This window comes from Tripterygium wilfordii, chromosome 9 (assembly GCF_013401445.1).
Source record: "Tripterygium wilfordii isolate XIE 37 chromosome 9, ASM1340144v1, whole genome shotgun sequence".
Lineage (NCBI taxonomy): Eukaryota > Viridiplantae > Streptophyta > Magnoliopsida > Celastrales > Celastraceae > Tripterygium > Tripterygium wilfordii.
In genome coordinates, this window is record NC_052240.1 from 161,916 (window position 1) to 174,441 (window position 12,526).

The 12,526-nt window shown below is 37.1% G+C and overlaps 3 protein-coding genes and 1 non-coding gene across 6 annotated transcripts; 2 read left to right on the plus strand and 2 right to left on the minus strand.

Moving 5' to 3' along the window:
- Nucleotides 1-63: 63 nt before the first annotated feature.
- Nucleotides 64-2,978, minus strand: LOC120005218. Of its 2 annotated transcripts, none has more exons than XM_038854732.1 (9): nucleotides 2,821-2,978; nucleotides 2,566-2,693; nucleotides 2,299-2,371; nucleotides 1,666-1,748; nucleotides 1,342-1,380; nucleotides 934-1,004; nucleotides 752-866; nucleotides 472-581; nucleotides 64-321 (listed from the first exon to the last, which is right to left on the minus strand). In XM_038854732.1, the coding sequence occupies exons 1-8, from the start codon at nucleotides 2,870-2,872 to the stop codon at nucleotides 507-509; spliced, it is 636 nt and encodes a 211-aa protein (XP_038710660.1). In that variant the 5' UTR covers nucleotides 2,873-2,978; the 3' UTR covers nucleotides 64-321; nucleotides 472-506. The 2 variants fall into 2 exon arrangements, with proteins under 2 accessions (XP_038710660.1, XP_038710659.1); XM_038854731.1 differs by having other exon boundaries at nucleotides 1,666-1,769.
- Nucleotides 2,979-3,074: 96 nt separating this feature from the next.
- On the plus strand, nucleotides 3,075-5,049 carry LOC120005220 (protein BUNDLE SHEATH DEFECTIVE 2, chloroplastic). The gene is made up of 5 exons (XM_038854733.1): nucleotides 3,075-3,245; nucleotides 3,326-3,423; nucleotides 3,508-3,571; nucleotides 4,016-4,112; nucleotides 4,688-5,049. The coding sequence occupies exons 1-5, from the start codon at nucleotides 3,188-3,190 to the stop codon at nucleotides 4,764-4,766; spliced, it is 396 nt and encodes a 131-aa protein (XP_038710661.1). The 5' UTR covers nucleotides 3,075-3,187; the 3' UTR covers nucleotides 4,767-5,049.
- A 1,114-nt stretch (nucleotides 5,050-6,163) lies between these two features.
- On the plus strand, nucleotides 6,164-6,245 carry TRNAS-GCU. Its single transcript has one exon. It is a non-coding gene; the product is annotated as a tRNA-Ser (tRNA).
- Nucleotides 6,246-6,469: 224 nt separating this feature from the next.
- Nucleotides 6,470-7,835, minus strand: LOC120006251 (peroxidase 25). 2 transcript variants are annotated; one of them, XM_038856217.1, is made up of 4 exons: nucleotides 7,535-7,835; nucleotides 7,275-7,454; nucleotides 7,028-7,190; nucleotides 6,470-6,914 (listed from the first exon to the last, which is right to left on the minus strand). In XM_038856217.1, exons 1-4 carry the CDS (start codon nucleotides 7,739-7,741, stop codon nucleotides 6,508-6,510), a joined length of 957 nt encoding a protein of 318 aa, XP_038712145.1. In that variant the 5' UTR covers nucleotides 7,742-7,835; the 3' UTR covers nucleotides 6,470-6,507. The 2 variants fall into 2 exon arrangements, with proteins under 2 accessions (XP_038712145.1, XP_038712144.1); XM_038856216.1 differs by having other exon boundaries at nucleotides 6,470-6,929; nucleotides 7,535-7,823.
- Between the last annotated feature and the right edge of the window lie 4,691 nt (nucleotides 7,836-12,526).

Consider the following 12,526-nt stretch of genomic DNA (forward strand, 5'->3'; position numbering starts at 1 on the left):
TGTATTTTTAATCAATGGCTATTTTAATGTCTAAATTTGAGGGACTTTTGGGGGTCTCTAGCATTGTCCAAAAAATAATCCACCTTTTGCACCATTATGTGCAAAGTAATTATACAGCCTCTCATGTTGACTGGAATGAACACAGTTTCTTAAACAAATAACCTGAACATGCGAGGAATAAGGGCTATACAGTAGTATAATATAACATCTGTATTTACAAACCATCATCTCATAGTTTGTCTGATTCATACACTAGCTACTCCAGAGGAAATATTCATGTACTCCATCTACCTTGTGTTGACATACACAATGTTCATTGGCCTGCAAGAGACATTAACACATGCAAGTCAGAGAGATAGCAAACCAAATTGGAAGATGTAATCCATCTGCCATTCAAAAACATTTGCAAACTTCAAATAGAAACATTTGAATAAACAAAATTGGTGGCCTAAGATTAGTAACCTTTCATACCTCATGGCACTAATATTTCCGTGAAGCTCAAGCCTTTAGGGCATCTTGGGTCCACTGGTCTTTGAAGGGCCGGCTCTCTCCACCATGACATCATAAAGTTGCTTCCCATTCTATAGAATAAATATATGGCATAGGTTACACAATTAAAAAAAAAAAAAACAGTGAACAATATCCATTTCTTAATTTCAAACCTTCAATGGAACAAACCAGAAAAAAAAAAAAAGATTTTTACTCAGTTCCCTAAAACAATCTAAATTGATTCTTTGAAAGCAATACTTACAAAAATTACTGGGAAGAAGTGTACTTGTCCTTCAGGCTTTGTTTGCATCTCCTTAAAATACACTAGAATGGGGAAATTAGGCCACCAGAGCTCCCAATTAACAAATGTTGAATACCTGTATTGAAATGTATTGATGAGTTGCCTTCCCATACTGAACTCAGAAGGGAGTATGGAGTACTTACTTCCAGCGGTTTTTCCCTCCTACAAAGACATTTTCACCCGATTCCTGGAGCTCGTTGCCAACTTTAACTTCCTAAGATCACAAATACTTTTATCATATGAAGTGCAAGCAACTCTGCAGACAATGCAAACACAGCATGACACCTTGGATGGCATGCTGACTCATGTATGTAAGCAAACATTTCCCTGAATCTTAAAACCAAAATTCCCTCTATCTAAAGCACCTAATTTATCAGCTAAAAGATTGTCTACTCTATATGTTGCAATTCAAAGTATAATGTCACTTTATGACCTGATGAAAACAGGATCTGTGGGGGGGTGGTGGGGGTGAGGAGAAGGGAGGGCAGTTATCTTTCTCTTTCAAATTTATTAGAAATAGTATAAATGTCAGCCAGAATAAGTGAACTAACCAGAGCCTCATCATCAAAGACAAATCTCACTCTCGTAGTCTGTAATTACGAAACAAATAGTTAGCTTGTTCCAGACTAACATATACAAGACAAGAACGAAATGATAGCCAGCTCAGTAAATCAGGTAAGATGTAAATCATAAAAGAAAAATAAAATCCTTGCCTACTTTATCATTATGAGATGATCTTACAGATGAGGCATCTAAAATCACTGCTTTACAGGCTAAAACTAAAGAGCCATTAAACTTAAAGGTTTATATTAGTTGTCTTCAAATAAATGAAAATGGGGAAATATTCTCAAAGCGTACTTTTAAGAAACCATTACCTGGAACAATAAGAGTAATCCAAGGAGACCAAGTGGGGCAGCTGGTAACAGATTATCAGTGTAAGCCAATCCACCAGTCATACCTGCTTTAACAGATTTGTATTCTAATGTAATTAACAAAGATAGATGGTGATCAGCTATGCCATGCAAGGCTGTGAACAAACAGCAAGATAGCATAAGTACTCAAACACAGCCCCAAATGTGCCCTGTGGATGTTAAGAGCTAGGCAAAAAAATTCGTTGGAATCAGTTGCTCAGCCTCTTAAATGCAAGTTAAGTATGCAAATATTTCTAACAAAGCTTCAAAAAAACTCAAGCACCATATTATCCACTTTTTGATACAAAAACACCGTGTTCACATTTTTCAAGGACCATATTATCACCACCATGCATCATATGCATGATGTTACAGATGATCCTTTCCACTAATATCATATAAACTTCCTTTTAATCCACAACTATAACCGGATGACGTAAAGATCAGAAAACATTCACCGCAATAACCCAAGAGCAACTCATGTCTTCACTCACTGTCACTTATTATATAGTTATCAACTTATCATAGTAAGCCGCGTTGCTTTCAAAATTCCAATCTGACCCAAATCCATGCAAAAGTTAAATACTGTTTACTCACCAAGTAAGACAATTGGTATTCGATAATCAGGGTCAGGAATCACAGTCTCCCTCTTCTGGATCTTCCGCCCCAACTGCCCAAATGTGAAGATAAACACATAAAGTCCAACTACATAGAAACTAAATACAACCATTGTCAATGTGCATCCATATTCTGTATCGCTATAAAATCAATGCAATCAAAGTTCTTGTGATTGCGCGACATTAATAACAGTCATTCAACATCTCAGGAAATCACAAAGAGCTGAAAAATGTTTGTATCGCTTACAACAGAGTTAGTCGCAAAGGGGCCTCCTCGGCTTCTATCTAGAAACCCTCGTACAGAACATTGGTTGAGTATCAGTTCTCCATAAAGTGAGCTTCTCAAATTCATTACACATCTACCCACTTGCTTATCTGCGTGTAAATAGGATTAATAAGAGTCTTCCCAATTTTCTTTATCCAGTATCAAATTCAGCACAGAAACGCATTCATATACGCATAAACAGATATCTAAATACATGTATAAGAAAAAGTTACTTACTTTGCAAAAAGAGAAGAGAAGGAGAGGCCGATAAGAGAGCAGCGCTGGCCATTCTCGATTTCTTCTTCTGATGCCTGCTATTTCTCTGTTTTTTGTGTTCTTCATAAGCTAGAAATGAGAGTATGAATTTACATTAAACCCCCGCATGGCCTATCCCATAACCCGCTGTAGCATTGGATAACGACGCCGTTTTCGATAAGACATTGGTAAATTCAGTCTACATTTTTTGGGGATAGAAGGCCTTATCTGGTTCTACTACCTCTTGTCTCTTTATCACCAACGATCAACACGAAGCGGGCACTCTCTCCAGACCCCATATCTACTTGCGAGTCTAATTGTCTTGAAAAAGTAGAAAAACTTGCTTCGAATGGCTAACTCGCTGTGTTTATCACCTATTTGTTCCTTTCAACCCCTAAACAAGCCAGGTACGTCATTCTCCATTCCCAATTTAGATTTTGTTTTACTGACAAAACTATTTTTGAACTGAAATTTGATGCTTAGCCAGGTACGGTTACTGGGTTTTCAATTGAGAGAAAGAGTCTTCAAGTAAATGAGTTGTCTAAGCACTCTAGAACTACAAAGTTTCAGACTTTGGAGGTTAAGGTATTTTTGTCATAATTATCGGTTGATGCTTAACTTAGTTCATTTTTGGATGAAACTAAACCTGCTTTGATCTGGCTTCGATAGGCTACAAATAGTAATCAAACTTCCAAGCCAAATAGCATAGTTTGCGCAGATTGTGATGGAAATGGTAAGTGAAAATTTGTATTGTTGTTCTTTTTCTTCTTCTCTTCGTCCATTTTTAGTCAGTTTTTTTCCTATCGACGAAACTGAAATAATTTTATATTGTAGAGTAAACTTAATTTGCTTTTTCCCTCAAGTTCTCTGATTCCAGAAAGTCGTTCCTTATTCTACTAGAAGTAGATTTTTCTTCAAACTAAACTTGGATGTTAAGTCATTGTTTGTGACTTGTGAGGCTATGCACGAGTCAGTGTCATTTTGTCCTTGCTTTTAGTATTTCTGTTTGTGATTGTATCCTATTAACTGTTTGTTAGGTTCATTAATATGTCTAGTGAAGTAATTCTTTTCAAAGTGAGCTGATGAAACTACTTGGTTGAAATTTTATTTTCTTTGTCAAATGCTACACATTATCGCTTGAGCTCATAGTTTCTTATCATGAAACCCGAAACACCAGGTGCTGTGCTATGTTCTCAGTGCAAAGGTAATGGAGTAAATTCAGTCGACCACTTCAATGGACAGTTTAAAGCTGGTGGACTGTGTTGGCTTTGCAGGTCTGCACATTAAACTGCCCTTCCCACATAACTGGGACTTTTTCTTTTATTTTCTCTTGGGTCCAACTTTGAGCTAGTGGAAGTGTGTAACATCATACCATTTAGGTTTGAATGTTATGCTGACGGTGATATTTTTCATCACCGTCTGCGTAACATTCAAACCTACATGCATGTATTAGCATTCATGTTGGATTTAAGGTTAGGATTTAGGAACATCACATAGGCCGAGTACGAAAACCATCAAAGCCAATTTCTCATTTCCTACCTTGTGCACAGGATTTGTAGAAGACTTTTTTGATAATTAGAAGGAAAATTTTAAAAAAATTCTCATACTGCATGCTACCACTTAAATAAGCATCATAAGAATATGCCATAACATCCATCTTCTCTCATCTTCAGTACCAATCATTTTGTCTGCTTAAAGAGAGAATGAAGAAGAAAAAAAAAAACCCAAACACCTTATGCCATAAATATAAAGTTTGAGAGGGTTTTAAACGCACAGTAGGAGTGGGGGAAGATCTACTGGTTTCTTTTTATACGGGTCATGATATCATGATATATGCTCTTCTGTGCAGAGGTAAGAAGGACATTCTGTGTGGAAATTGTAATGGAGCTGGCTTTGTTGGTGGATTCATGAGCACTCACGATGATTGACATTTTTAAGAACAGGATCTTCGAAGACATGTTTTACGTCATGTTTTGCATGCTCTCTCATCTAAATTGAGGTGCATCTCTTTGTTTTTGCAACAAATGATATTTGTTAAAAATTTTAGAAGAACTTTATGAAAAGCTACTATTGTGGTTATCCTTGTGTGTTTCTAGTTTCTACTTTCTAGGAGCAGCTAGGGGTATGCTTTCTGAAGTTGGCTTTTGAATATTGTCTAGTTTAACTTTCTATATTTTCTCACATTTCTTATCAAAAGAACAAATCTTTCTATATCTTGGTTGCAATGATTTCAAGTAGACTTTACTGAGAAAATATTGGCTAAGAAGGAATTGGAAGACAAGCCACATTGGTGAACACAGAGAGATTATTGTAGAAGAGTAAGGTACCACTTGTGGAATGTTCGTCTCTTGAGAAAGGATTTGCTCCCTATGGTTTAGAGCATAGTTTTTAAACCCGACCCGCGCATCGAACCTTCAAGGCTGAAGGGTTAAGGGTTTCGAGGTTCAACCATTACGATGGAGGTTGAACCTCGGATTTTAATAAATAATAAATATTTATACTTTAATAGTTCTATACTATATAACAAATTAGAGGAGCATATTTGTACAATTCAGCCTTAATTTTTATGCAAAATTTTACCAAATTCTATAGCAATAAACAATTCATAAACCAAACACAAAATCCAAATTCATTAACAAAAATAAAATGTTTTTACATATTTGGCCTCACAATTCATTAAAAAAAATAAAATATTCTTTCTTTTTAAGTCATTTTACAACACATGCGGGTTTTTGTTTAACCCGTCGGGTGACGGGTTGTCGGGTTTTCCGGGTTGACCCGCGGTTTGACACGGGTTAATGCACAAACGATCTTTTTCTAACAAAAAAATCATGGAGACCGTCGGTTCGTGGGTTTCATGGTCCGACCAGCGGGTCGGTCCGGGTTTAAAAACTATGGTTTAGAGGTATGTTGACCTATGATACTAAAATTGTAGTTGCTAAATGTGATTTGAGGTAAGCACCTAATAGATACAACAATTGTTGAGTCAAAACAGATATTTAGAATCCCAAACCAAATCAATGCTTATCACCAATATGCGAATAGATTAGCCATCCAAAAGTTGGCAGTCAATCCTTTTATCTGGATCCATATTTGCAAAGGACGGACTGACTGCAACTTTTGGATGACTAATCTATAGGAAGTTATTAATTTTGGTTGGTTTGTGTCCCCTTCTGCTACAATACACAAATAAAACTAGTTTATATTTTTATTATCATGTTTAAATTTTGTCTTTGCTCTTCAACGCTTATAGCAGGAGACGACGTCGTTTGAGTATATTAGTCAACAAATATTATAATACGTTATAGTAGCTCAACGTTAAAGTGACGCTTTGGCCGAGTGGTTAAGGCGTGTGCCTGCTAAGTACATGGGGTTTCCCCGCGAGAGTTCGAATCTCTCAGGCGTCGCTTCATTTTTCTAATTTTTTTATAAAATAATTTATTTTCTTTCTTATTGTAATTTTTTTATAAAATAATATTGCAATTTATAAATTTTTTATAAAATAATTTATTTTTTCTAATTTTTTTATAAAATAATTTATTTTCTTTCTTATTGTAATTTTTTTATAAAATAATTTTCTGACAAGTTAGAGAGTTCGAGTCGCTTGATTTTTTAAAATTTTTTATTGCAATTTTTTTATAAAATAATTTTCTGGCAAGTTGACTTTATTCAATTGAACTTTGAACATACTTTTCTAATCTCTCCTTGTGTACCAGTCTTAACTTCAATGCTACTCATCTGAACCATAGCTTTTGGAAACTCGAAATCGAACCTAAACCCAAGCAACCCTCTGAATGTTCCACCATATTTCTGCACAATATTACGTGTTGCTGCATCATCCCACAGTCTTTGATCAGACTCCAAAACTCCATTCCCATCTCTTACATTCTTGAAATAGCTCACATCAAACTTGTTCTGGCTGTCTCTGTCCAACGCTATCCGGTTCAATCCGTCCCCGTCTTTAGGACAAACCGCTTGAAGTTGTGCCAAGAATGACTGCTTTATTGTTGGGTCTGAATTGCCTGTTGCTGTGAAGTTGTATAGACGGTATTTGATGAATCTGCACTCTGTTTGGCCTATTGTGTGTGCCCCTGCCATGTATTGATTAATTATGTTAGGACTTACCATATATAATAATTATACATTAAGTTAGGAGAGATGAAGATATATGATGATTATGTATATATACCAACTAGAGTGACGAGATCATGATCATCAAGTCCTTTAGCTGCAAATTTCTGTCTTTGGGCAGTAATTGACTCCAGAGGGGAAGGTAAGCTTGTGGCTTGCGATGATAATGAAATCCTGCCATCTCTTCTACCTGTTGGTACTGACCAACTTGGACCGTCACTCTGAAACAAGTTGCCAAAAATATATACCCTTTGATTAGAATTTAGAATCACATCATTCCTAAGTAGACTCGAGGCATTTTTTACCAGGTCTACGGCATCTCGGGCAGCCAAGGCTAGAATATCAGCACAAGAGACAACACCAGGGCACAAGGACTCCAATTGTGATTTTGCATCATCAATCACTTCGAATCCTCTTAGTCCAAGGTTTTGTGGTGCATTCCTCTCTGCAGAAGGCCCAATAATCAACACTGACCCATCACAACCCTGTCAAACAGAAGACAAAATCATATGTTAGTTTCAGGTTTTGTAAATGAGAGAAAAGATTGAAGAATTAGTGGAGAGACCTGAACAAAGCAATCGTGGAAGTGAAGCCTGAGCAAGCCAGCTGCGATGGTTGGATCCATTTTGAAGTGTGATTCAACAGTGGCTCTGATTATGGCCTCTGCCTTTGGACATGAAGAAGAATAAAACCCAGTTTGCAATTGGCTCTCTACAGAAAAACCCATCACCAAAATCAGTAGTAAATGTAAAACCATTAGGGTGGCCTCCATTGTTAGCACCAATGACAAAGTATTGTTAATTTCTTCGCTCCCTCTTCTTACTGGTGGTGGACATTAATCGTGAGACTAACTTGGAATTTATATGACGCTTAAAGCTACTTTTTGGGTGAAGGCAAGTGGCACTGAGAAATATTGAATATTGCGATGGTTCTCTTTTGGATTTTGTTTGTTTGTTTGTACAAATACTAGTGGTATGTCCATAGGTCTCTCACCTTTAATTTTTCTATATATTCATTCCTCAACGCGTTTTCCTTCTTTTTTATTTTCTTCTCTTGGCTCTCGTCATTGCATTCACATTAGCTTTTTTTTGTCGAAAAGATGTATATGATTGTATTCATCATTTTCTTCTTCAAGTAGATATGATTGATCAAAAGCAACTTGGTTAATTTGAGGAAGAGTGGGGACTCTCTGATTCTGATTGCGAGTACAGTAAGTACATCATATATCCACAATCGGATTGTTTACGTCTGATATCTTTACAGAATAAAATATTTGGTATGTAAGTAAATATACTGAGTCTGAGGTGGGCAATGTTTGGCTGGCATGATTTAGAGGCCGGTAGTGATAGTGGGTTTGGACGGGATAATATTGAATACTTACGATTTATGAGCGCAAGTTTCACATGCTTTTAAATGGAATAAAATGCAATGCATGATTATGGATATGTCACTAACAAGTTGCTTGATGACTTGGCGTTCACTTATGTATGCTCTGGAGTCTGCTCTCCCAAAGAGAAGTTTGAGGGACTCCTCTCCTCTGTTCCCAATTGATTTGGAAAAAGAAAACATCATGAGACTACATGGGCCTCTCAATCAACCAACATTTGTATGAGTTGGGCTTACGCACCCTGACGATTGGGCCCTGGAGAAACTATAGTCAATTTACCATCCAACATAACGGTCCCCCTTGAGTCCAGAAAATGTAAAACCAAATTTGGTGTGAAGATGATCTAGTTTCAATTTCAATGAAGAGCAGAGCAGAGCAGAAACTCTTATCATACACACCATCATCTAATCTAATTTAATTTACATCCGTCTTAATACTATCTAAGACATGCATAACTTCACTGTACCCTAGTTGTCCCCATACCTATATGACTTATTTTGAATCGATATAACTCACTACACTATACATATTGACCTTATTGATATCCTCAAATTATGGAACCTTTGTTCCATAATTTGCTCCTCAAATTATGGAACAAATTATGGAACCTTTTTCCCATAATTTGCTCATCAAATTATGGAACAAATTATGGAACCTTTGTCCCACAATTTGCTCCTCAAATTATGGAACCTTTGTTCCATAAATTGCTCCTCAAATTATGGAACATTTGTCTTAGGGTGTAATGTTTGATCCCTATATATATGAGATTGTAATTGTAATGTTTCATCAATATACATACACATCAAATATTGCCTCTATTCTTCTCTACAATTGCTCCTATTTTTCTACATGGTATCGAAGCAGGTCATGCTGTAGAAACATTACAGGGAAATATGGTAAATTATACCTCAAATCCAATTTCCCTTATAAATGAGTTTGCAACTTATCTTCAGGAGAAGGGAAGAGTAAATTGCACCTCAAATTCAATACATGGAGCTTCTGGTATAGGAAACTCTAATTCCACAACCCTCCTTGGTAAGTTTGGTGGGTTCTTATCAAACTCGGGACATCAATCCAATGACAATTTTGAAGGTATTTTCAGTGCATTCTCTACTGCTATAGAATTTAATACCGTGCATGATTTTTGGATTGTTGATTCTGGTGCCACCGATCATATGACAAATAAATTAACCAATTTGTCTGACTTCAAAAAATTTTCTACTCCATCCCATGTGTCAATTGCCAATGGGAATGGTGTTCCTGTTCTTGGTGAAGGTAAACTTAAATTGTTGTCTAAAGATGTGACTTCAATGGCTTTATATGTTCCATCTTTTCCAGTCAAGTTACTTTCGGTTAGAAAACTCACTCAAGCTTTAAATTGTTGTGTTATATTTCTTCCTCATGAGGTACTTTTTCAAGATCTTGTCACTAAGAAGATCATTGGTAGAGGATTTTTTCTACAAGGTCTTTACTACATCTCAGGAAATTTTCAACCTAGCAAAAGTACTCAAGTCTCGTTTTTTCCTTCTTCCTCGGCAGATCATGTTCTCTGGCATCAGCGTTTAGCACATCCTTCAGATAATATTCTCACTAAATTGTTGCCAAATGTTGATACCAATTATTTTTCTTGTGAAATTTGCCATTTGTCAAAATCTACTAGATTACCTTTTGTGTCTTCTTCTTCTAGAACTACTAGAATGTTTGAACTTGTTCACTCCGATGTTTGGGGACCTACTCTTGAATCAATTGATGGTTTTAAATACTTTGTTACATTTATTGATGATTTCTCACGTGTTACTTGGGTGTACTTGTTGAGATCAAAAAGTGAAGTTATGAATATCTTCAAAGATTTTCATATGCTTGTTCAGACTCAATTTTCCTCTAAAATTCAAACACTTCGTTCTGATAATGACACAGAATTCATGTCTAAAAATATGACACAGTATTTATATTCTCATGGCATTGTGCATCAGACTAGTTGTGTTGGTACTCCTCAACAGAACGGAGTAGCAGAACGCAAAAATAGAGACTTGTTGGAAAAAACTCGTGCTTTGATGCTTCACATGCATGTTCCAAAAGTTTTTTGGTCTTATGGAGTATTAGCAGCAGTTTATATCATTAATCGGCTTCCGAGCCGAGTGCTGTCTTTTAAATCTCCCCTTGAAGTTTTGTAGGGGAAAACTATTGATGTGTCTCACTTGAAAGTATTTGGTTGCACTTGCTTTGTGCATATACAAGCAGCTCATCGTGATAAGCTTGATGCCCGAGCTGCTAAGTGTATTTTTCTGGGGTATTCTTCGACCCAGAAAGGGTATAAATGTTATCATCCTGATTCTCAAAGATTATTTGTCTCCAGAGATGTTATGTTTGAAGAAGCAACACCTTATTATACAAATTCTCAAGATGATTTAGAGGACGTGTTTCCCTTGCCTATATCCGAGATTATTTCTGAAGGGGTTCCTCACAAGCCTAATATTGCTGAGTTTGTTCCGCACCAGGCCACTGAAAATCCTCCAACTGGACAAGCTGAACTCCTTCCAAATGTGCTAGCTGAAAATTTGGTTGAAAATCCTCCAGTCGAACAGCCCGAGAATCTCCAAGATGTGCATGTGCTTGCTTCCACTAATAATCATGAGGTTTCACCGTCATTGGTTCGACGGAATCCTACTCGAAATCGCGTCCCTCCAACAAAACTTCAAGATTATGTCACTTTTTCTGCCTGCCATCCTCTCTCCAAGTATGTCACTTATCATCGTCTTTCCTCAGCTCATGTGGCATTTCTCACCGCTATTTCTACTGTTCATGAACCTAAGAATTTCAAGGAAGCAAATTCTCAGGAAATATGGCGACAAGCTATGGGTGAAGAGCTTCAAGCTCTTGCTGAAAATCAAACTTGGAGTGTTGTTAAACTTCCTCCTGGAAAACAACCAGTGGGGAGCCGCTGGGTATATAAAACTAAATTTCACTCGGATGGCACCATTGATAGACATAAAGCTCGCCTTGTGGCCCAGGGATTTACTCAAACCTTTGGTGTAGATTACAAAGAGACGTTTGCTCCTGTTGCTAAGATGAATACAGTGCGTACTCTCCTCTCAGTTGCCGTAAATTGTGGATGGTATATGAGTCAAATGGACGTCAAAAATGCTTTCCTTCATGGGGATCTTGAAGAAGAAGTCTATATGAAACTACCTCCAGGACATCCACAGAGTTCAGATTCTTCCTTGGTTTGCCACCTACACAAATCAATCTATGGGTTGAAACAATCTCCGCGTGCTTGGCACGCCAAGTTAGGTACCGTTCTTCAAGAGGTTGGTTTCTCTCGCAGTACAGCTGATTCTTCCTTGTTCATTCGTCATTCTTCCAATACTATAGTGGTAGTCCTAATTTATGTTGATGATCTTATTATTGCTGGGAATAGTATTGATGCTATTTCTCAACTCAAAACCACTCTTCGATCTCGATTTCCTATTAAGGATCTTGGTTCCTTAAATTACTTTCTTGGCATTGAAATGGCAGTTTCCAGCAAAGGTTTATTTCTAAATCAAAGGAAGTATATTCTTGATTTGCTAGAGGAAACCGAAATGATGAATTCAAAGCCAGCATCCACTCCACTGGATAGCAAATTAAATCTTGATACAGCCAGTGAACCTTTACAAGGAGTTAGTGATTACCAACGGTTGGTTGGTAAGCTCATTTATCTCACTATTACTCGACCTGACATTGCTTATGGTGTAAGTCTTGTTAGCCAGTTCATGCACGCTCCTACTCTTTTCCATTTGGGCATTGTCAAACGAATCTTACGTTATCTCAAGGGTTCTATTGGTCGTGGCATAGTTCTAGCTAAGCACGGTCACTTATGGATTACAGGATATAGTGATTCTGATTGGGCTGGAAATGCCCTTGATCGAAAGTCCACTTCCGGCTATTGTATGTTTGTTGGTGGAAATCTTGTTTCTTGGCGTAGCAAAAAACAACATGTGGTTGCTCGTTCTAGTGCTGAAGCTGAATATCGTGCAATGGCATCCAGTGCATGTGAGCTAATATGGCTTAAGAGTTTGCTCGCAGATTTGGGTTTTCCAAGTAGTCTTCCTATGACTCTCTTTTGTGATAATCAGGCTGCTATGCATATTGCTGCTAATCCCGTGTTTCATGAACGCACAAAACATATTG